Source organism: Nerophis ophidion, linkage group LG09, assembly GCF_033978795.1.
Source record: "Nerophis ophidion isolate RoL-2023_Sa linkage group LG09, RoL_Noph_v1.0, whole genome shotgun sequence".
NCBI lineage: Eukaryota > Metazoa > Chordata > Actinopteri > Syngnathiformes > Syngnathidae > Nerophis > Nerophis ophidion.
This window is the reverse complement of record NC_084619.1, coordinates 70,143,304-70,168,344: the sequence shown is the minus strand read 5'-3', so window position 1 is coordinate 70,168,344 and position 25,041 is coordinate 70,143,304. Positions and strand designations below refer to the sequence as shown.

At 40.6% G+C, this 25,041-nt stretch overlaps 1 protein-coding gene across 1 annotated transcript in view; it reads right to left on the bottom strand.

Annotated features, from left to right (window-relative positions):
- pgbd5 (piggyBac transposable element derived 5) overlaps positions 1 to 25,041 on the bottom strand; it is a 51,132-nt gene that overhangs the window by 14,383 nt on the left and 11,708 nt on the right. The window contains exons 2-3 of the mRNA XM_061911686.1: positions 9,206 to 9,636; positions 3,427 to 3,561 (exon numbers count right to left, since the gene is read on the bottom strand). Coding sequence (XP_061767670.1) covers positions 3,427 to 3,561; positions 9,206 to 9,636 — 566 coding nt within the window. The remainder of the gene's footprint in view (positions 1 to 3,426; positions 3,562 to 9,205; positions 9,637 to 25,041) is intronic.

The window sequence follows — 25,041 nt, the reverse complement described above, 5'->3', positions numbered from 1 at the left end:
GGGGTGTACGCCGCCTTCCGCTCGATTGTAGCTGAGATAGGCACCAGCGCCCCCCGCGGCCCCAAAGAGAATAAGCGGTAGAAAATGGATGAATGGATGGATGGATAAAAAGGCACTATATCTATAACTAGGGATGGGTACCATCCGCATTTGAACCAATACAGAACCAAATCGTGGTCCTTGAGAATGGATACCGGTACTCAATGGTACCAATTATCAGTACTTTTGTGTGTGTTAAGAATTATTACTGTTTTTGATGATAAAATCTCATATTTTATTGGAAGATTTGAAAATGAACTGATTATGATAAGCTGTCCAGTTGTTGTCCATCCATGCATCCATTTCTACCGCTTATTCCCTTTGGGGACGCGGGGGGCGCCGGTGCCTATCTCAGCTACAATCGGGCGGAAGGCAGCGTACACCCTGGACAAGTCGCCACCTCATCGCAGGGCCAACACAGCTAGACGGACAACATTCACACTCACATTCACACACTAGGGACCATTTAGTGTTGCCAATCAACCTATCCCCAGGTGCATGTCTTTGGAGGTGGGAGGAGCTTACCCCCAGGTGCATGTCTTTGGAGGTGGGAGGGGCCTATCCCCAGGTGCATGTCTTTGAAAGTGGGAGGAAACCCTCCAGTTGTTGTGTTTTGTTTTATTGTAACATTTCTGAGTATTGTTTTCAATGAAAACATTAAGCTGCAATTACAAGACGTTAGATAATAATAATAATAATGGATTAGATTTTATATAGTGCTTTTCCATTATTAGATACTCAAAGTGTTCACAGTAATGTACAGTTTATGGTGTGTTGGCTGGTTGGTTTCAGTCTTAGCTTAATTTAGTCTTTTGATGCGCCCTAAAAAGTGTTAATACTATGAGTACCGTACTGTTTACCCACCAACTGTTTAATTCTAACCTCCATTCCAGTTGTAGTCTTCATTAACAAATTTGGAGGTGTTAAAATCGCCATGTAAAACCGCTGATGCTAATCAGTAGCATGTCAATAGCAAAGCCAACCTATATTAGCATCAAGCTAGCGCATTTTGGGGGAAAGTGAAGCCTTATTTAACTTACTGTGGAGTGTTTTTGAGTCTTTGATACTAAGTTTTTGGGAGTTATAATTGATTATAAATTATCATGGAGACAACATGTAAATTATCCATCCATCCCCATCCATTTTCTACCGCTTATTCCCTTTCGGGGTCACGGGGGGCGCTGGAGCCTATGTCAGCTACAATCGGGCGGAAGGCGGGGTACACCCTGGACAAGTCGCCACCTCATCGCAGGGCCAACACAGATAGACAGACAACATTCACACACATGTAAATTATATAAAAACAAAAATATCAAAAACACTTGGTGTTTTGTATAAAACTAAAGAATTACTTAATTATAATTATTTGTTAACAATTTATTATACTTTGATACTTCCATACATGACATACTGTGTAGAACTCTGGGGAACCACTTTTAAAACCATAACTAATGATATTGTTTTGCTGCAAAAAAAAAAAAGCTGTACGGCTAATAAACAAAGCAGGATATTATGACCCATCCGTTATTCGTTCAATCAAAACTTATGAAATTTCAAGATATTGTTTATTATAAAATAACACAGATAATGTTCAAAGCAAAAATAAATACTCTTCCAGAAGGAATTCAAAAATACTTCTCTCTACAGACCAGCAAATACAATCTAAGTTTATTTTACCAAAAGCAAGACTAGTTGTTAAACGTAGATGTTTATCTGTTCTCGGTGTTAATTTGTGGAATTCTGTTGGTAAAGAAATAAAAATGAGTGACTCGGTATTTAATTTCCAAAAGAACATGTCACAATGTATTTTAAAAAGTTATTTGAACTAGAAATTAATGTTTGTTTGGTTAAATGGTGAAGAAGGAGCTGAGCCGGAAGGCAAAGCTCTCAATTTACCGGTCGATCTACGTTCCCATCCTCACCTATGGTCATGAGCTTTGGGTCATGACCGAAAGGATAAGATCACGGGTACAAGCGGCCGAAATGAGTTTCCAGGTCTCTCCCTTAGAGATAGGGTGAGAAGCTCTGTCATCCGGGAGGAACTCAAAGTAAAATAAATGATAAATGGGTTGTACTTGTATAGCGCTTTTCTACCTTCAAGGTACTCAAAGCGCTTTGACACTACTTCCACATTTACCCATTCACACACACATTCACACACTGATGGAGGGAGCTGCCATGCAAGGCGCCAACCAGCACCCATCAGGAGCAAGGGTGAAGTGTCTTGCTCAGGACACAACGGACGTGACGAGGTTGGTACTAGGTGGGATTTGAACCAGGGCCCCTCGGGTTGCGCACGGCCATTCTTCCACTGCGCCACGCCGCTCCTCCACATGGAGAGGAGCCAGATGAGGTGGTTCGGGCATCTGGTCAGGATGCCACCCGAACGCCTCCCGAGGGAGGTGTTTAGGGCACGTCCAACGGGGAAGACCCAGGACACGTTGGGAAGACTATGTCTCCCGGCTGGCCTGGGAACGCCTCGGGATCCCCCGGGAAGAGCTAGACGAAGTGGCTGGGGAGAGGGAAGTCTGGGCTTCCCTGCTTAGGCTGCTGCCCCCGCGACCCGACCTCGGATAAGCGGAAGAAGATGGATGGATGGTTAAATGTTATATTTAGAAGGTATGTATGTTTATCTATTTACAAAAAAGTGCATGTGTGTAGGTACATATTTTTGTATTGTTTATTGGGGGGGGGGGGGCAGCTTGAATGTGGATGCTGAATAACTATATTTCTTTTTGTGTTGGTGAATTATTAGAAAATGTAACTTAATTGAATGTAAAAAAATTTATGTTTCTGCCTGTTTCAGTCATGTTATTAATTTTTGAATCGTGATCTATGTTTGAATATGTTTTTGTTAGACTGAAAATAAACTGAAACTGAAACTGAAAACTTGCTTTGTTGGCATTAGAAATTGCAACATTACCTCGTTTGGCTGAGTCCGCTCTCAGTGCTGCTGGAGCGACGGCCAAGTGCCAAAGTGCACAGAGCTAGCATGACGTTCCGCGCAGCCCAGGTACTTGGATTTAAGTAAACCGGTACCCGGTAGGACCGGCGAAATTCAGCCGGTGCCAAAAAAGTACTTGATTGGGTCCTTGTATAGATTGGTGTGTGAAAGGAGTGAGGTTCCCCTGGTGGTGCAAGGTTAGCACACTTATTCAGCTACAAACATCGTAAGCGGTCAGGAGACTGAAGTGTATTTTGTAACAGTTGGCTTGCAGATTGTAATGTGAAAAAGTTGACCTTCACTTCTCGAAACACATTATACTGTATCAATAACGACAGCAATCAACAGAGTTTGCTGCTGAAGAAGCCAAAACAGGAAGTAGAGAGAACAAAACCAGTTTGCGATATAATCAAGTGCATCGGTTTGTCCGCGTCCAACAGTACCTGACAGATGAACCCAGTAGAAGTACACTGTCGAACCCAAAGACTGAACTTCCTCTTCTTCCTCTTCCTCTGCTCTCGTTCTGTACAGGTGGTGATGAAGACGGGGTCCTCGTCTATCAAGGGTTCATGGAGAACCTGGAACAAAAGGTCAGTCCCTCACTGTTTTTGGGCAATCTTTGCACAACGAGCTGAGATTATTATTGTTGTTTTATTCTTGACTTGTTCATATTTAGGGATGCACGACCACACCGCAGTAATTCTCTCTAATGCTAAAGATATGTTTTTTATTTTTACTATTTCAGCATTACATGAACCCCTTCTCTAGTTTTTCTACCCAATTTAGGGCCTGATCTACTAAGATTCAAATACCACGCATTAAACAGTGGGCGTGTTGAGTGTGATTTACTAAAACTGCATGTGCAATCGAAAAGTGGAGGATTTTGCGTGTCCTAGGGTTGTACGGTATTCCAATTATCCTAGTAAATGTGTCTAATAACATCTGAATCGCTCCTACGGTATAGTCTTTTTTTTTCTTTTCTAGTCCTTCACTCTCACTTTCCTCATCCACGAATCTTTCATCCTCGCTCAAATTAATGGGAAAATTGTCGCTTTCTCGGTCCGAATCGCTCTTGATTGTAAACAATGTTCAGATGTGAGGAGCTCCACAACCCGTGACGTCACGCGCACATCGTCTGCTAATTCCGGTACAGATAAGGCTTTTTTTTATCAGCACCAAAAGCTGCAAACTTTATCATCCATGTTCTCTACTAAATCCTTTCAGCAAAAATATGGCAATATCGCCAAATGATCAAGTATGACACATAGAACGGACCTGCTATCCCCGTTTAAATAAGAACATCTCATTTCAGTAGGCCTTTAAAACTATTGAAAATAGTTGCCGCCACAAAAATATTTGCATGTGTTTCCTTCCCCTTGCAAGATTTGTTTACATTTGAAAAGACCAGCAGCAACATTATCCAGGCAAATCTAAATGGACGCATTGTAATATCCCCCAGTGATCTGGACTTGGGTGCATGGATGACCCATGCACCCATGCTAACTCCACAAATGACCCATCTCATCCGTGATGGATGGCTTTTGGAACCTAAGTGGGCGAAACAGGACACTCAGCAGCCACTACATTAGATACAGCTGCATCTCATAATAAAATACACAAGGGTCCATAATGGTTATCCTCCACAGTGCTGGTATGGATTCTTAGGTGATGATGTAACAAAAAGACTGAGAGTTGTATTCCTTTCTGGGTCAAAATATTTGGAATGGAGTTGTTGTTGTTTTTTTGTGTGGATACTGGCATGGACGTCTGACAGATAAAATAAGCTGGCCTAGATACACGTAATTCCCTTCTCATGAAACAGCTGTATGGCAGGTATTATGCACCAAGGCGGATTTCATTTTAAATGCTGCTTGTCATGATGGATGTTGTCTCTTCACCCCCGTCAAAGGTGTGTGTTGAATTTAATTAGAGCAATGTGGTTATTCACGGGGGCGTGCAGTGTTTAGGAGTGTGATTCTGATGATGTGTGAGAATGTTGATTTCCAGCCTGGTTGCGGCTGATAAAACAAAGCAGGTTATTTGGCCCAAATAAGAAATAAAAGGCGCGTGGTCTTCTTGCCCCACTTCCCCCCACGTGGAACTAATGCATAAGTGAGTAGAAGGCGGGTGTCAAGTCTGTGACGTACTGTCGGGGTTCTTGTTTGACCTCATTCAACCACACATTCTCCTGACTCTTCAGTGTGGGACTAATCACATTTTATTAGCTGTAGCGTAGAGATAACAAGGAGGAGCAGTTAAAAGGTGCCAAGAAAGGATCTGTGATTCCTTGAAGACATCTTCTGGCCCTTTCTTATACACTTGTAAATTATTCTGTTACCAAACTAAATGCATTATTCATTAGAATTGTGTTGGGAACCATTTCCTTACTGTTGTTCCTCGTTTCTTCGTTTTTAGGCAGCGTGCGCTTGAACCTAAAGTGGCAAAAAACAGCATCAGAGTAAACTGGGTAAATGTATCGGGCCTAAAGGGGAACTGCACGTTTTGGAATTTGGCCTATCGTTTACAACCATTATGCGAGACGAGAACACACATATTTTTTTAATTTTTTTTAAGATGCAGCTAATGGGAGTCAGCTGTAGCCTTCAAAGAACTTCAAAACCCTCCATCAACGTTTTATATACACACTGCAAGTATATGTAAAATGTAGTGACAGACACCTTCATAACAATATGTAATATGTACAATATACACACTGCAAGTATATATATAATCTAGTAACAGACACCTTCATAACAATATGTAATATGTACAATATACACACTGCAAGTATATATATCATGTAGTAACAGACACCTTCATAACAACATGTAATATGTACAATATACACACTGCAAGTATATATATAATCTAGTAACAGACACCTTCATAACAATGTGTAATATGTACAATATACACACTGCAAGTATATATATCATGTAATAACAGACACCTTCATAACAATGTGTAATATGTAGAATATACACACTGCAAGTATATATATATATATATATATATATATATACATATATATATATATATATATATATATATATATATATAATGTAGTAACAGACACCTTCATAACAATATGTAATATGTACAATATACACACTGCAAGTATATATATAATTTAGTAACAGACACCTTCATAACAATGTGTAATATGTACAATATACACACTGCAAGTATATATATCATGTAGTAACAGACACCTTCATAGCAATGTGTAATATGTACAATATACACACTGCAAGTATATATATGATGTAATAACAGACACCTTCATAACAATATGTAATATGTGCAATATACACACTGCAAGTATATATATAATTTAGTAACAGACACCTTCATAATGTGTAATATGTACAATATACACACTGCAAGTTTATATATCATGTAGTAACAGACACCTTCATAACAATATGTAATATGTAGACTATACACACTGCAAGTATATATATAATTTAGTAACAGACACCTTCATAACAATGTGTAATATGTACAATATACACACTGCAAGTATATATATCATGTAGGAACAGACACCTTCATAACAATATGTAATATGTAGAATATACACACTGCAAGTATATATATATATATATATATATATATATATATATGTATATATGTATATATATATGTATGTATATATATATATATATATATATATATATATATATATATATATATATATATATATATATATATATATATATATATATATATAATGTAGTAACAGACACCTTCTTACCATCACATCATTGGACACAGTTTATCCTGTTGAACTGTGAGTAGGTTGGATACAATTATTGAATATGATTAAAACCAAGAGCAACATTCCTAATTTGGTGTTGATATTTGAGTAAGCCCCGGTCCCTTCTGTAGTGGAAAATTGAACCCCAAGGTCACAACAGGTTACGAACCCCTTGATAATAAATGTTTCATGTAAATTTTGCTTTAGTCGCTGGTATAACCTCTTTTTTAAGTCTGTCTGCAAAATGTTCAATTTTGACGGTTTCCCAGATTGCAAATGAAACCACGCCCCACCCGTACACTGTTTGTGTGTGTGTGTGTGTGTGTGTGTGTGTGTGTGTGTGTGTGTATATATATATATATATATGTATATATATATATATATATATATATATATATATATATGTATATATATATATATATATATATATATATATATATATATATATATATATATATATATATATATATATATATATATATATATGGGCTCCTCCCACTTCCAAAGACATGCACCTGGGGATAGGTTGATTTGCAACACTAAATGGTCCCTAGTGTGTGAATGTGAGTGTGAATGTTGTCTGTCTATCTGTGTTGGCCCTGAGATGAGGTAGTGACTTGTCCAGGGTGTACACCTGCCTTCCGCCCGTTTTAGCTGAGATAGTATTCACTTCTATTTTTATTTTTTCTGTCAAAAATAAACTTCATAGACATTATACAGATTCACCCGGTCACAACACTAGCTGATCGATTTCGACTGTATCTAAAAAAAAAAAAAGAAGCTTTTAGCAGTATTTCTGTCACTGCGTGTGTCATGTCAATGTTAAAATGCTAGGTGTGGCAAAAGAATTCTCTGCATTTGACTTTTCAAATGATGCTACAAAATAAGCAGTGGTGCTACTTTTTGTAGCAACGCTTTTGCCGCATACTTGACATATTATGGTTGTCTGTTCAACATCTTCCCGCTTGAAGCCAAACCACCGCCAGACGATGGACCCCTGCTGTTTTTCTTGGGAATTACTTATTCTTCCTTCATTTGTTACCAGAATGGCACCTTATTTCTCTCGTGTTACCACTCGCACCTCTCTGCTAGCGTCACAGCTAATGTTACCCATGCCGCTACCTCTCTGTTCCGTGAGGGCATATGACGTTGCAAGCGTGACAGTATGTGACGTATGTAAGAATATGCGCTTGTTTTATGTCTCTGTGAGAAGGAGAGACAAGAAAGAGTGAGATGAGCCTGTAGTGCAGGGGCGCTTACACTTTTTCTGCAGGCGAGCTACGTTTCAATTGACCAACTCGAGGAGATCTACCTCATTCCTATTTATAATTTATATTTATTTATTTATGAAAGAGACATTTTTGTTAACAAGTTAATGGTGTTTAATGATAATACAAGCATGTTTAACACATATAGATTCCTTTCTTTCATGAAGACAAGAATATAAGTTGGTGTATTACCTGATTCTGATGACTTGCATTGATTGGAATTAGACAGTGGTGCTGATAACGTCCGCATTTTCAAATGGAGGGAAAAAAAAGTCCTCCTTTCTGTCCAATACCACATGAAAGTGGTTGGATTTGGCATCTCATTTTTCCAACTTGCATACTCGTTTTTAAACACTTTCTTATGAGAGTAGCATATGTGTGTGACCCTTTAATGTCTGGCAGCAGGTGAGTGACGTCAGTGAGTGTGCGGGTGGGCAAGCAAGTGAGAAAGCGGTCGCTGAGGGCGGGGGAGAAATACATTGGCATCAAACTCCGTAGCTTGCTAGCTTTCTGAGACTCTTATTTTGTTAGCACAGGCAGGATGAAACAGGTCTTTTATGGTGAAGACAGGAACTGTGCAGTCGGTCTTTAGAGTTTTGACAGTAGGTACGGAGTCTCTAGAAATAAAATGTGTTTCTCTGCGTCCGCCCTGTTAGTGATTTTTTTCTTAAATATGAGCTCGCAGCAGCCAGCGTCATCTCACAAGATCCTCGGGTGCCGAGAATGTCAAACAACTGACGAAAGTGAAATCTTGGTATGATTGATGATTGCTCATTTTTATGTCTATTTTTTAATGCCCGGCTTGAGATCGACTGACACACCCTCCGAGATCGACCAGTCGATCGCGATCGACGTAATGGGCACCCCTGCTGTTGTGTAATGCACCCAAATAAAAGCAACTGCGTGAGAACGTAAACTCCAATATCACCATATAGTCATTTTCTATATTGCACAGAGACAAACCTCGATATATCCAGTATATTCCATATATCGCCCAACCCTACGACTATCCAGCTTTTATAAGTCACAAAAGACACATTTCATCACAGATGCCCTTTAAAATTCTGTTTAGCAAACTAACGCAAGCAATTGTGTTGTCCTACATTACATTCCAGTTGTTGGATATAATGAATCACATGGACTATTTGTGGTCTTACTGTAGACTAGAGAGTACTGTAGTTTTCGTACACCCACCTGGGTCTGTGAAGGTCGGAACGTGCAGCTGAAAGATTGCTGCAGCGAGTCCAGGAAGGGCTGAATCTTGTACAGGCCTTGGTTGCTCCCCTGCGACGGCCTGAACGCCACGATGTGGAAGTACTTCAGGATCTTCTCGAAGCGCGCCTGGCTCATCTTCAGGGCGATGCTGCGGTTGCTGAAGAAGCCCGAGCTCCAGATGCTGAGCACCGACTCGCAGTGGTGCACGCTGGTGGAGGTGACAAAGCCCAGGAAGGCCTTCATCTCCTGCGCCGTGACGGGACGCCAGCCCTCGTCCGAGCCGAAGCGCTCTTGGAACTTCTTGGCGTACATGTTGGTCTGGGCGACCATGTTTTGGATGCAGTTGTCAGGGACGAAGAGCTGGAAGAAGTCCAACGCGGTGGCCGTGGCGGGCATCTTCTGAGCTGGGCCTGGATGAAGACATTAGGATGGAAGTGTTTAGACAACTTGTCATGTGGGTCTACTCTACATTTTGTAGCAGCAAATCTTCAGATTCTTCTTTGTGACACGAGAACAAGAGTCTAGCTTAGGAAATCTAATTGAAGGCTGCGTGAGATGCACAACAATGTTGGTCTCCCTCTGCAGCATAAACAGCTTCCACTCTTCTGGAAGACAGTCTACAAGAATTTGGAGTGTGTCTGGGATCTTCTTGCCCACTGTCTGCTGGTGCAAAATCATCCCTTTGAGACCTTGATTTTTGCACTATCGGCACAGTCAAGCTGGGATAGAAAAGGATCTGCCCCAAAGAGATAGAATTGTCCAGAAGATTCTAATTGTCTCCATGCTTCCCAATGACTGTTCTCGGCCCAGTTAGAATCCACCCGTGATGTACGGGTTGAGGACCCATGATCCACACCGGGGGTGTCCAAACTTTTTCCACAGAGGTCCGCACACGGAAAAATTTAAGCATGTGGCGCCCATTTTGATATTTTTCATTTTCAAACCATAACAAAATATATGGATTTTTTTTTTTAATCCTTAGGGCTCCTGGGGAGCATAGAGGGTCTCAGTCACTAAAATGTTAAAAATAAGTCAAATTATTATTTTTATTTTATTTATTTAATGCTTACAGTAAATCTCTATATCAACTTAAGGTTGATATAAACCAGGGGTGCCCACACTTTTTCTGCAGGCGAGCTACTTTTCAATTGACCAACTCGAGGGGATCTACCTCATTTATATATATCATTTATATTTATTTATTTATGAAAGAGACATTTTTGTAAACAAGTTAAATGTGTTTAATGATAATACAAGCATGTGTAACACGTATAGATGTCTTTCTTTCACAAAGACAAGAATATAAGTTGAGGTATTACCTGATTCTGATGACTTGCATTGATTGGAATCAGACAGTAATGATGATAACGCCCACATTTTCAAATGGAGGAGAAAAAAAGTGGTCCTTCCTGTACAATACCACATGAAAGTGGTTGGTTTTTGGCATCTAATTCATCCAGCTTCCATACACTTTACAAGAAAAACATTGGCGGCAAATTCCGTAGCTTGCTTGATTGACATTCACGGCACCGGAGGGTCTTGTGAGATGACGCTGGCTGCTGCCAGTTCATTATTATGAAAAAATGACAGAGAGGAAGGCGGGAAACACTTTTTATTTCAACAGACTTTCGCGCCGTCCCTTCCGTCAAAACTCTAAAGGCCGACTGCACATTTCCTATCTTCACAATAAAAGCCCTGCTTCATGCTGCCTGCGCTAACAAAATAAGAGGATCGCTTGTGCACGCCAGTTTTCCGAGACTCTGTATTTAGTTAGCGTTATTGTGAAGATAGGAAATGTGCAGTCGGCCTTTAGAGTTTTGACGGAAGGTAGGGCGCGAGAGTCTGTTGAAATAAAAAGTGTTTCTCGCCTTCCTCTCGGTCATATTTTAATAATAATGATCTTGCAGCAGCCAGCGTCATCTCACAAGACCCTCCGGTACTGTGAATGTCATTTAAGTGACGTCTTGGTGAAGATTGATGATCACTAATTTTTAGGTCTATTTTTTTTAAAAGCCTGGCTGGAGATCGACTGACACACCCCCCGCGGTCGACTGGTAGCTCGCGATCGACGTAATGGGCACCCCTGATATAAAGTAACAAAAATAAGGTTTTATGCCTTTTCTGTCAAAGACAACTTTATTTTTTATAGTAAAACTGAAATATGCAGTATTTAGATAGATGGATAGTACTTTATTGATTCCTTCAGGAGAGTTCCTTTATTTAGCAATTAAAGCCCTCAAAGATCAATAATGCAGGATATTATTGATTTTAATTATTTAATATTTTCGAGTAATCAAAGTGAAAAGTTAAATAAAATCATACTGAATATATTTGAGATCCGAAAGGTTCCCCACTCATAAAGTGATGCATTTTATTATTATTTTTTTTACTTTTAACACTTAAATTTCAAGATCAACTTCCGACATATCTGTCGATTTTAAGTTTGAACTATTATTTTTTTTTGTTTTATGCTCTTTTGTCAAAACTTTGATGTTTTTATATGGCAACCACACAACATATGCAATATTTTTCCCACATAAAACATTTTAAAGTGATCATTTTTAAGTAATAATTCATTACAACATAGATTTTTGTCCTATTTTTTTTGAGCAATGGAAAAAAAAAAGAAAAGAAAAACAAATCTTACAAATCTCCCATAACAATGTGACCTCGGACTACGTTAAGGTAACGTGTGGAGTTCCCCAGGGTTCGGTCCTTGGCCCTGCACTCTTCAGCATCTACATGCTGCCGCTGGGTGACATCATACGCAAATATGGTGTTAGCGTTCACTGTTATGCTGATGACACCCAACTCTACATGACCCTAAAGCTGACCAACACGCCGGACTGTAGTCAGCTGGAGGCGTGTCTTAATGAAATTAAACAATGGATGTCCGCTAACTTTTTGCAACTCAACGCCAAAAAAACGGAAATGCTGATTATCGGTCCTGCTAGACACCGACCTCTATTTAATGATACAACTCTAACATTTGATAAACAAACAATTAAACAAGGCGACACAGTAAAAAAATCTGGGTATTATCTTCGACCCAACTCTCTCCTTTGAGTCACACATTAAAAGCGTTACTAAAACGGCCTTCTTTCATCTCCGTAATATCGCTAAAATTCGCTCCATTCTGTCCACTAAAGACGCCGAGATCATTATCCATGCGTTTGTTACGTCTCGTCTCGATTACTGTAACGTATTATTTCCGGGTCTCCCCATGTCTAGCATTAAAAGATTATAGTTGGTACAAAATGCGGCTGCTAGACTTTTGACAAGAACAAGAAAGTTTGATCACATTACGCCTGTACTGTATATACCTTTATATACATATATACATACATATATACCTATACTGGCTCACCTGCACTGGCTTCCTGTGCACTTAAGATGTGACTTTAAGGTTTTACTACTTACGTATAAAATACTACACGGTCTAGCTCCAGCCTATCTTGCCGATTGTATTGTACCATATGTCCCGGCAAGAAATCTGCGTTCAAAGGACTCCGGCTTATTAGTGATTCCCAAAGCCCCAAAAAAGTCTGCGGGCTACAGAGCGTTTTCATTTCGGGCTCCAGTACTCTGGAATCCCCTCCCGGTAACAGTTCGAGATGCCACCTCAGTAGAAGCATTTAAGTCTCACCTTAAAACTCATTTGTATACTCTAGCCTTTAAATAGACTCCCTTTTTAGACCAGTTGATCTGCCGTTTCTTTTCTTTTTCTCCTATGACCCACTCTCCCTTGTGGAGGGGGTCCGGTCCGATCCGGTGGCCATGTACTGCTCGCCCGTGTATCGGCTGGGGACATCTCTGCGCTGCTGATCCGCCTCCGCTTGGGATGTTTTCCTGCTGGCTCCGCTGTGAACGGGACTCTCGCTGCTGTGTTGGATCCGCTTTGGACTGGACTCTCGCGACTGTGTTGGATCCATTATGGATTGAACTTTCACAGTATCATGTTAGACCCGCTCGACATCCATTGCTTTCCTCCTCTCCAAGGTTCTCATAGTCATCATTGTCACCGACGTCCCACTGGGTCATTATTGTCACCGATGTCCCACTGGGTGTGAGTTTTTCCTTGCCCTTATGTGGGCCTACCGAGGATGTCGTAGTGGTTTGTGCAGCCCTTTGAGACACTAGTGATTTAGGGCTATATAAGTAAACACTGATTGATTGATTGATTGAAAGGGAAAACAAAACTGCCTGCATGGCAGCTTTGTGTCAACATTGCCACTTTTTCTCATTAGATTTCACATCATTCCACTTTTTTAAAATGTTTTTATTTTTATTTTTGCAATACTATCAATTTTGCAATTTTTGCAGAATGTGTGGCGGGCCGGTAAACGATTAGTTGCGGGCCGCACTTTGGACACCCCTGATCTATACCTATGAGCTCATTTATAGGGCTAAATATTGGTGTAGGAGCCAGAAATGTGTATAGAACAGGGATTCTGAGGGTCATTATCAACCATTAATAGTCAGTCAATTGATTTTGCAAAAATGAAGGCCCTAAATAGCATTAAAATGCATTAAATAGAATGTCCAGGGCATTAATAAAAATCATACAATTGCAATTGGCAACAAAAAGGAAACAAACCACTCGCTTTTCCAAGTGGGGGAAAAAAAACTGCACTTCAAAATGTTTAATATATATTGAAGTGCATTTTTTGCTAACAATTATTGAAAGTCCATTTTATTTTGGATAATCAAGTTGCCAACCTTCCCTGAAGTCCAACTGTAAACCCAGCTTTTTACTTCCAAGCAACAGGCGACAATTGGAATGGTTTATAGCTTTTCCAGAGAAAGTCAGTGTCAAAGGCGGTATAGCTCGGTTGGTAGAGTGGCCGTGCCAGCAACTTGAGGGTTGCAGGTTCGATTCCCGCTTCCGCCATCCTAGTCACTGCCGTTGTGTCCTTGGGCAAGACACTTTACCCACGTGCTCCCAGTGCCACCTACACTGGTTTAAATGTAACTTAGATATTGGGTTTCACTATGTAAAGCGTTTTGAGTCACTAGAGAAAAGCGCTATATAAATATAATTCAGTAATTCACAAAGTTAGTTGGTGACGAACCCCAAGATGCAGAGAAGGAGGCAGGCATTGAGTAAGAAAACATGATTTAATAAAACACTAAGACAAAACCAAACAAAAAGGGGTACAACAAGAAGCGCGCACGAGGCCGATAACAAACTAAAAGAGCTAGCATGGGAGCTAGAAAACAACAGGAGCTTAGCATGGAAAGTAACAAAAACAAAAGGGCCTAGCGTGGAAGCTAGCGGGGTAGCGAGCAGGAAAACAGAAGTCGTTACGTGTTGTACAAAGACAAATTGAAAGCAGGGAACAAAAGACAGTAAGCTACAAACTGCTACCGGAATATAGCTTAACGCAATGACACAACAGGAGCGACAATACAATACAATAATCCAGCACTGACTGGATGGGAAGACAGGTCTAAATAGAAGCGGGCTGATTGACACCAGGTGTGGCCAGGTGCCAATCAGCCGCATCTGAGGGGACACAGGACTCAGGGTTAAAGAGAGGAAACGGACAAAATAAGAGCGCTGACAGGAACTAAAGACAAGAAATACTACAAACACCCAGAGGAAAAACTAAAACACAAACAAACTGTCAGGGTCAAGCCTGAGAGTCAGGGCTACATGAGTGCATGGCAGCCACCATCATGGTGTCACTGTTTTGGCGCAGTGTTTGCCGAGCACGCCGCCATCCTCCCAATGCAGCTCACAAAGTATGGCGTGCAAATGCTGAACGAAAAGATGAAAGGCATGGAGAGGAGCAGACGGGCGTGGAGCGTGGAGAATGAAGCTCGCCCACTCAGCCCGTGGCTCCCAATCTTCTCATTTGCATTTCATTCCACCCCAGAAGCTGAGAGTGAGAATCCAGTCCGACTTCAGCCAAAAGCAGACACTCCTGGGGAAGTGACTCACGTCCTTGTGCAGGCAGGGCAGAGACAAGAGCTCCAGAAGCGGAGGATGATTAAGTTAGTCATGTACTCCCCAGCAAATGTGCATTTTTCTCACAAGATTTATTCTATTTATCCCCGACGGAGCACTTTATTGTAGACTGTGGCTCTGAATCTGTAACAAGGATTGAGGTAGAAGCTCTAAAAAAAACATACTAAATCCCAACAATCGATCAATGTTTACTTACATAGCCCTAAATCACCAGTGTCTCAAAGGGCTGCACAAGCCACAACCACATCCTCGGCTCAAATCCCACATCAGGGCAAGGAAAAACTCAACCCAATGGGACAATGAGAACCCCCACCCCCAGGCGACCGGTGCAATGGACGTCGAGTGGATCTAGTTAATAGTGTGAGAGTCCAGTCCATAGTGGATCTAACATAATAGTGAGAGTCCAGTCCATAGTGGATCTAACATAATAGTGAGAGTCCTAACATAATAGTGTGAGAGTCCAGTCCATAGTGGATCTAACATAATAGTGTGAAAGTCCAGTCCATAGTGGATCCAACATAATAGTGAGAGTCCTAACATAATAGTGTGAGAGTCCTGTCCATAGTGGATCTAACATAATAGTGTGAAAGTCCAGTCCATAGTGGATCCAACATAATAGTGAGAGTCCTAACATAATAGTGTGAGAGTCCAGTCCATAGTGGATCTAACATAATAGTGTGAAAGTCCAGTCCATAGTGGATCCAACATAATAGTGAGAGTCCTAACATAATAGTGTGAGAGTCCTGTCCATAGTGGATCTAACATAATAGTGTGAAAGTCCAGTCCATAGTGGATCTAACATAATAGTGTGAGAGTCCTGTCCATAGTGGATCTAACATAATAGTGTGAAAGTCCAGTCCATAGTGGATCCAACATAATAGTGAGAGTCCTAACATAATAGTGTGAGAGTCCTGTCCATAGTGGATCTAACATAATAGTGTGAAAGTCCAGTCCATAGTGGATCCAACATAATAGTGAGAGTCCTAACATAATAGTGTGAGAGTCCAGTCCATAGTGGATCTAACATAATAGTGTGAAAGTCCAGTCCATAGTGGATCCAACATAATAGTGAGAGTCCTAACATAATAGTGTGAGAGTCCTGTCCATAGTGGATCTAACATAATAGTGTGAAAGTCCAGTGCATAGTGGATCTAACATAATAGTGAGAATCCAGTCCATAGTGGATCTAACATAATAGTGAGAGTCCAGTCCATAGTGGATCTAACATAATAGTGTGAAAGTTCAGTCCATAGTGGATCTAACATAATAGTGAGAGTCCAGTCCATAGTGGATCTAACATAATAGTGAGAGTCCAGTCCATAGTGGATCTAACATAATAGTGTGGGAGTCCAGTCCATAGTGGATCTAACATAATAGTGAGAGTCCAGTCCATAGTGGATCTAACATAATAGTGTGAGAGTCCAGTCCATAGTGGATCTAACATAATAGTGTGAGAGTCCAGTCCATAGTGGATCTAACATAATAGTGTGAAAGTTCAGTCCATAGTGGATCCAACATAGTGTGAGAGTCCAGTCCATAGTGGATCTAACATAATAGTGTGAAAGTTCAGTCCATAGTGGATCTAACATAATAGTGAGAGTCCAGTCCATAGTGGATCTAACATAATAGTGTGAAAGTTCAGTCCATAGTGGATCTAACATAATAGTGAGAGTCCAGTCCATAGTGGATCTAATATAATAGTGAGAGAGTCCAGTCCATAGTGGATCTAACATAATAGTGTGAGAGTCCAGTCTATAGTGGATCTAACATAATAGTGAGAGTCCAGTCCATAGTGGATCTAACATAATAGTGAGAGTCCAGTCCATGGTGGATCTAACATAATAGTGAGAGTCCAGTCCATAGTGGATCTAACATAATAGTGTGAGAGTCCAGTCCATAGTGGATCTGACATAATAGTGAGAGTCCAGTCCATAGTGGATCTAACATAATAGTGTGAGAGTCCAGTCCATAGTGGATCTAACATAATAGTGTGGAAGTCCAGTCCATAGTGGACCTAACATAATAGTGTGAGAGTCCAGTCCATAGTGGATCTAACATAATAGTGTGAGAGTCCAGTCCATAGTGGATCTAACATAATAGTGTGAGAGTCCAGTCCATAGTGGATCTAACATAATAGTGTGAGAGTCCAGTCTATAGTGGATCTAACATAATAGTGAGAGTCCAGTCCATAGTGGATCTAACATAATAGTGAGAGTCCAGTCCATGGTGGATCTAACATAATAGTGAGAGTCCAGTCCATAGTGGATCTAACATAATAGTGTGAGAGTCCAGTCCATAGTGGATCTGACATAATAGTGAGAGTCCAGTCCATAGTGGATCTAACATAATAGTGTGAGAGTCCAGTCCATAGTGGACCTAACATAATAGTGTGAGAGTCCAGTCCATAGTGGATCTAACATAATAGTGTGAGAGTCCAGTCCATAATGGATCTAACATAATAGTGCCAGTCCATAGTGGATCTAACATAATAGTGTGAGAGTCCAGTCCATAGTGGATCTAACATAATAATGAGAGTCCAGTCCATAGTGGATTTAACATATTAGTGTGAGAGTCCAGTCCATAGTGGATCTATCATAATAACTCTTCTGGGTCGCTACAATATACGCCCCCCATCCCCCCGCTACCACCAAATCCCGCCCACCCATCTACCGAATTCAGAGGTCTCAAGGTTGGCAAGTATGGCCGTAGAAGCTAATTAAATGCATCATTTTTAGATGCAAATCTTACTTTGAATGTTCATAATAATAATTTGAAAGTGTGTCATTTTTGGGCTAAACTCCTTGTTTTCAACCACTGATATTCAATATAGGTGGTTGAATTGCCGCCGAGGCGCTAATTAATTTAAAACCTCTTCTCACTCCGGCGCTTACCAAAGGCATGCGGTAAATTTAGGCCTGCGCTTAAAAATTTGAGTGTGATGTAAGGATACCATCATGAAAAGCACATTTAATTAAAAAAACATTGTTATGGTCTTACCTTTACTTATAAATGAAGTCCATGCGCAGCTCCTTCTGATCAAAAGCATCGATAACTTGTTTATAGAAGTCTTCCTTATCTTTCTTCAGTTTTAAAAGTCTCTCTGTCTCGATGGAGATCTTCCTTTATTACCTCCTGCTTCGATTGAAAGTCCTGTTTAGAAAAGTGTTTTATTTTAGATATGTAATCCTCCATGTTAAAAGTGCAAGCGAGAGGAAAAAATGAACACACGCTGCTTGTTGTCACTTCTTCTGCAGCCGAGTTGTCGCAAGAAGGATCACTAGCGCCCTCTACCACCAGGAGGCGGGAGTCATTTAATGACTCATATTTGACACACGCAGCTACGGTATATTAATAAAACATAGCTGCTTACTTTTCTTTTTATCATATTCAATAGCTTGGACCTTAAATCCTACTGAATACCTCTTAATCTTCTTCCCTTTATGCGATTTCAAATGATTGAAATCAGCCTCCTCCATTTTGAAAATGATGACAGGTGAAGTGTCACTCCTGACGTGACGAGTTTGACCCGGCGGAAATTCTAGGCATGCGCTAATAAAAATAATATTTTGCAAAACGAGTTTGACCCGGCAGTAATTCTAGGCAGGCACATACTATATACCCGGCGGCAATTCAAGGAAATACAGTAGTCAAATGTGGCTTTAACTGGGATGCAGCATAGGATGGAGGAGAGTTCAAATCCGGCATATGGAGGCGATACTAATCTTCGTGAATGAATAAGCAGTGTTTTAAATCCCTACATCACCACCATCAAGCGCTTACATCATCTTATAATCTTGGCCGAGTCCTCCATCACCGTAGCACGCCGCCGAGATGAAGACAACACGCTTTTCAAAAAGGTGCTGATCCCCAAGTAGGAGCAGGTCAGACAAACCAGCCGGAATCTTTGAGCAAGGCGGAGTTGATTCTCATTTTTTTTTTTTTTTTTTTTGGGATGGTTGTTGGTGATTTATGTATGCAGCACTCCGGCCTCCTGTGATGCAGAGCAGTCACTTCACTGCCAACTAAAAGAAAAAGACAACGAGGAAGATGGGAAAATATTCTCCCACTAGTGGAGACATCATTTTGTGACACTGGACTCACTTATATAATAAGGAACATAAGAGGTGGCAATTGTCAGAATAATTATATAGATGTTATCACACAGGCCCTGCGATGAGGTGGCGACTTGTCCAGGGTGTACCCCGCCTTCCGCCCGATTGTAGCTGAGATAGGCGCCAGCGCCCCCCGCGACCCCAAAAAGGGATTAAGCGGTAGAAAATGGATGGATGGATGGATGTTATCACACAACGTTGTGTTCTCATGAGTTCTGGTCGCCCTGCGAGAAGACAAAATCGGTCTTTGATCTTATCAGGCAAAAGGCTTGTAAACTTCCACTGTGTGCGATGGGATGCGACGTGGAGGTGTCGGTTTCTTTGATCTATTGGACAGCCGCAGGAAGACCTTGGCATGACCCGAGATCTACAAAGCAGAGAGGGAGCAGACCCGACACCGCTCCAGGCACCTTTTCTTTAAACCAGGGGTCAGGAACCTTTTTGGCTTGGAGAGCCACTAAATCCAAATATTGTAAAATGTATTTCCGTAAGAGTCATATAATATTTGTTCTAACACTGAATACAATGTGTGCGTCTTTAAGTAAGACAAATATTTTCAGAGTAGGGGTTTCACGGTGGTAGAGAGTCCAGTCCATAGTGGATCTAACATAATAGTATGAGAGTCCAGTCCATAGTGGATCTAACATAATAGTGTGAGAGTCCAGTCCATAGTGGATCTAACATAATAGTATGAGAGTCCAGTCCATAGTGGATCTAACATAATAGTATGAGAGTCCAGTCCATAGTGGATCTAAGATAATAGTATGAGAGTCCAGTCCATAGTGGATCTAACATAATAGTGTGAGAGTCCAGTCCATAGTGGATCTAACATAATAGTGTGAGAGTCCAGTCCATAGTGGATCTAACATAATAGTATGAGAGTCCAGTCCATAGTGGATCTAACATAATAGTGTGAGAGTCCAGTCCATAGTGGATCTAACATAATAGTGTGGAAGTCCAGTCCATAGTGGATCTAACATAATAGTGAGAGTCTAGTCCATAGTGGATCTAACATAATAGTGTGAGAGTCCAGTCCATAGTGGATCTAACATAATAGTGAGAGTCCAGTCCATAGTGGATCTAACATAATAGTGTGAGAGTCCCCCGCGACCCCAAAAGGGAATAAGCGGTAGAAAATGGATGGATGGATGGAAATATTTTCAGAGTACAATAAGTACATCCGTCCATCCATTTACTACCGCTTATTTCCTTTAGGGTTTGCGGGGGGCGCTGGTGCCGCTCAGCTACAATCGGGCAGAACGCACTGTACACCCTGAACAAGTCGCCAACTCATCGCAGAGTATAATAAGTCTCTTATTATTTTTAATAACATTGTTATTCTGAAGCTAACCAATTATAAATAAAATACTTCTTTCAATTAATGTGACCCTCCCTTACCCCGAAGGACAGCCGGGGTTGGCTGAGCCACCCGCAACCTTGAACATGTGCGGTAGAAAACAGATGGATGGAATAAAATGCATGGGAATGTTTTATTATTTGAACGTTATTTTTAAAACTTATTTCCAGCGGAATTATTCATTACTTATCGTGTTAAGCATGCAATGTCAGATACAGTCTGACACTGAGAGCCAGATACAGTCGTCAAAAGAGCCACAGGTACCCGTTTTAAACTGTTTATGACCAAGTACTAGTGATTTAGGGCTATATAAGTAAACATTGATTGATTGATTGATTGAAGTAGGCAGCTGTTTATGACCCCCCTTCCCTTAGAAACAGCTGCAGCCATGCAATCAGGAAATGTCCAAATAAATGAGGAGACGTGGAGCTCCCTCATTAGAGCGTGATAGGAGACTGTAGCTGAGTGTGCAGCCCCAGACCTTTCTCCTCATGAGCTAAATTGAATCCTTTGCTTCTTGAATTGTCTAATAGAGGTCATCTGTGTTTGAACCTGACAGCAATCTTTAAGCAGCTCACCATCCGATCCGATTCAGAACCAATTCAACATGATTCTTGTAATATATTATTTGGGATATAAATTATAATATATTTTTAAAAACATATTACAGAGAGCTTATCTCGGCTGCTGACATACGACTTATAATAAAAATGTGTACAAAAATCCCAGAATCTTAACCAATCTGATTAAAAAAAAATAATAGAGCAAATCCAACTCTAAACCAACATCAGCTTTACAATACTGAGGATAGAAATGTTCAAAGCAATTGAGATTACAAATACAATTGCTTGTATTCCGTCACGTGACTTCTTCCCAGAAGTGAAAAGCAGTGGTGGTCGACCAAGCCAAGCTATCGCAAACTATCTGAATATGCAAGGGGGCTAGATCTTCCTGCAGAAAGCAGATATCAGCAAAAAAAATTAACTATGCAATGGAATAGTTCCTATACTTGATTAAAAAAAAGATTTGTCCAGTGATATGAAGGATTATCGGTCGGGCGCGTTCCCAGACATGTTGAACTATCTGCTGCTCCAGACATCATTCTACACCAGGGGTGGGCATTGGGTCGATCGCGATCGACCGGTCGATCTCGGAGGGTGTGTCAGTCGATCTCAAGCCAGGCATTAAAAAATAGACATAAAAATGAGCAATCATCAATCATACCAAGACTTCACTTTCGTCAGTTGTTTGACATTCTCGGCACCCGAGGATCTTGTGAGATGACGCTGGCTGCTGCGAGCTCATATTTAAGAAAAAAATCACTAACAGGGCGGACGAAGAGAAACACATTTTATTTCTAGAGACTCCGTACCTACTGTCAAAACTCTAAAGACCGACTGCACAGTTCCTGTCTTCACCATAAAATACCTGTTTCATCCTGCCTGTGCTAACAAAATAAGAGTCTCAGAAAGCTAGCCTGCACAAGCTAGCAAGCTACGGAGTTTGATGCCAATGTATTTCCCCCCCGCCCTCAGCGACCGCTTTCTCACTTGCTTGCCCACCCGCACAGTCACTGACGTCACTCACCTGCTGCCAGACATTAAAGGGCCACACACATATGCTACTCTCATAACAAAGTGTTTAAAAACGAGTATGCAAGTTGGACAAATGAGATGCCAAATCCAACCACTTTCATGTGGTATTGGACAGAAAGGAGGACTTTTTTTTTCCTCCATTTGAAAATGCGGACGTTATCAGCACCACTGTCTAATTCCAATCAATGCAAGTCATCAGAATCAGGTAATACACCAACTTATATTCTTGTCTTCATGAAAGAAAGGAATCTATGTGTGTTAAACATGCTTGTATTATCATTAAACACCATTAACTTCTTAACAAAAATGTCTCTTTCATAAATAAATAAATATAAATTATAAATAGGAATGAGGTAGATCTCCTCGACTTGGTCAATTGAAAAGTAACTCGCCCGCAGAAAAAGTGTGAGCGCCCCTGTTCTCCACCTATCAAAACCTGTAAGAGACTGGAGGTCTACAACTTATTTGTGTGTGTCTGGGTCAAGGACATTGTTATCAAGTCTCTCTTGGATAAATATGCATTGTTTTTGTTGGGTAAGGTTGCATTTCATGAATTAACTTTGCGTCTACAGCCATGTTTGTTGCTGTTGTTGTTGCAGGCGCCGTTTACGAGTAGTGTGTTTTTTCACATTTTTATCAAAATTTAACTATAGATGTCAACATTAAGTATGTGCTGAAAGCTTCATTTAAGACTGTTTATCCCACTATAGTTATATTTTGATATATAACTATAGTGTCTTAATGAAATTAAACAATGGATGTCCGCTAACTTTTTGCAACTTAATGCCAAAAAAACGGAAATGCTGATTATCGGTCCTGCTAGACACCGACCTCTATTTAATAATACAACTTTAACATTTGACAACCAAATAATAAAACAAGGTGACTCTGTAAAAAATCTGGGTATTATCTTCGACCCAACTCTCTCCTTTGAGTCACACATTAAAAGCGTTACTAAAACGGCCTTCTTTCATCTCCGTAATATCGCTAAAATTCGCTCCATTTTGTCCACTAAAGACGCCGAGATCATTATCCATGCGTTTGTTACGTCTCGTCTCGATTACTGTAACGTATTATTTTCGGGTCTCCCCATGTCTAGCATTAAAAGATTACAGTTGGTACAAAATGCGGCTGCTAGACTTTTGACAAGAACAAGAAAGTTTGATCACATTACGCCTGTACTGTATATACCTTTATATACATATATACATACATATATACCTGTACTGGCTCACCTGCACTGGCTTCCTGTGCACTTAAGATGTGACTTTAAGGTTTTACTACTTACGTATAAAATACTACACGGTCTAGCTCCAGCCTATCTTGCCGATTGTATTGTACCGTATGTCCCGGCAAGAAATCTGCGTTCAAAAGACTCCGGCTTATTAGTGATTCCTAGAGCTCAAAAAAAGTCTGCGGGCTATAGAGCGTTTTCCGTTCGGGCTCCAGTACTCTGGAATGCCCTCCCGGTAACAGTTCGAGATGCTACCTCAGTAGAAGCATTTAAGTCTCATCTTAAAACTCATCTGTATACTCTAGCCTTTAAATAGACCTCCTTTTTAGACCAGTTGATCTGCCGCTTCTTTTCTTTCTCCTATGTCCCCCCCTCCCTTGTGGAGGGGGTCCGGTCCGATGACCATGGATGAAGTACTGACTGTCCAGAGTCGAGACCCAGGATGGACCGCTCGTCGGGACCCAGGATGGACCGCTCGCCTGTATCGGTTGGGGACATCTCCACGCTGCTGATCCGCTTGAGATGGTTTCCTGTGGACGGGACTCTCACTGCTGTCTTGGAGCCACTATGGATTGAACTTTCACAGTATCATGTTAGACCCGCTCGACATCCATTGCTTTCGGTCCCCTAGAGGGGGGGGGGTTGCCCACATCTGAGGTCCTCTCCAAGGTTTCTCATAGTCAGCATTGTCACTGGCGTCCCACTGAATGTGAATTCTCCCTGCCCACTGGGTGTGAGTTTTCCTTGCCCTTTTGTGGGTTCTTCCGAGGATGTTGTAGTCGTAATGATTTGTGCAGTCCTTTGAGACATTTGTGATTTGGGGCTATATAAATAAACATTGATTGATTGATTGATTGATATTTTGATATTTGTAGAAAACATAGCTACAGCAATAGAAAAAAAAAAGCAACACACCGTTGGAGTATTTATTGACTTATGTAAAGCTTTTGACACAATCGATCATTCCTTACTTCTGCAGAAATTGGAAAAATATGGCATAAGAGGTGTTTCGCAACAGTGGTTAAGTAGTTATTTAAGTAACAGATCTCAATATGTGGAAATTAATAAGATTAAATCACAGCCAAGAACAGTAACTTGTGGTGTTCCACAAGGCTCGGTATTGGGACCTAAGTTATTTATACACTACCTAAATGATATTTGTTCAGTATCTAATAAATTGAAATGTATTATGTTTGCAGATGATACCAATGTATATTGTTCAGGAGAAGACTTGAAGTGTTGAGGATAATAGAGGTTGAGTTAATTCAGCTAAAAAAAATGGTTTGATATTAATAAGTTATTATTAAATGATAAGAAAACTAAATGTATGGTGTTTAGTGGTGCAAGGACAAATTGTGAAGCAAAATTAAAACAAGTGGAAATTGATAGAGTATATGAAACTAAATTCTTGGGAATAATAATTGATCATAAACTGTGTTGGAAACCGCATATTGAATATATAAAAGGAAAAATATCCAAATCTATTGCTATTCTTTATAAAGTAAGACACCTGCTGAATAAGACATGCCTGCACATGTTGTATTAT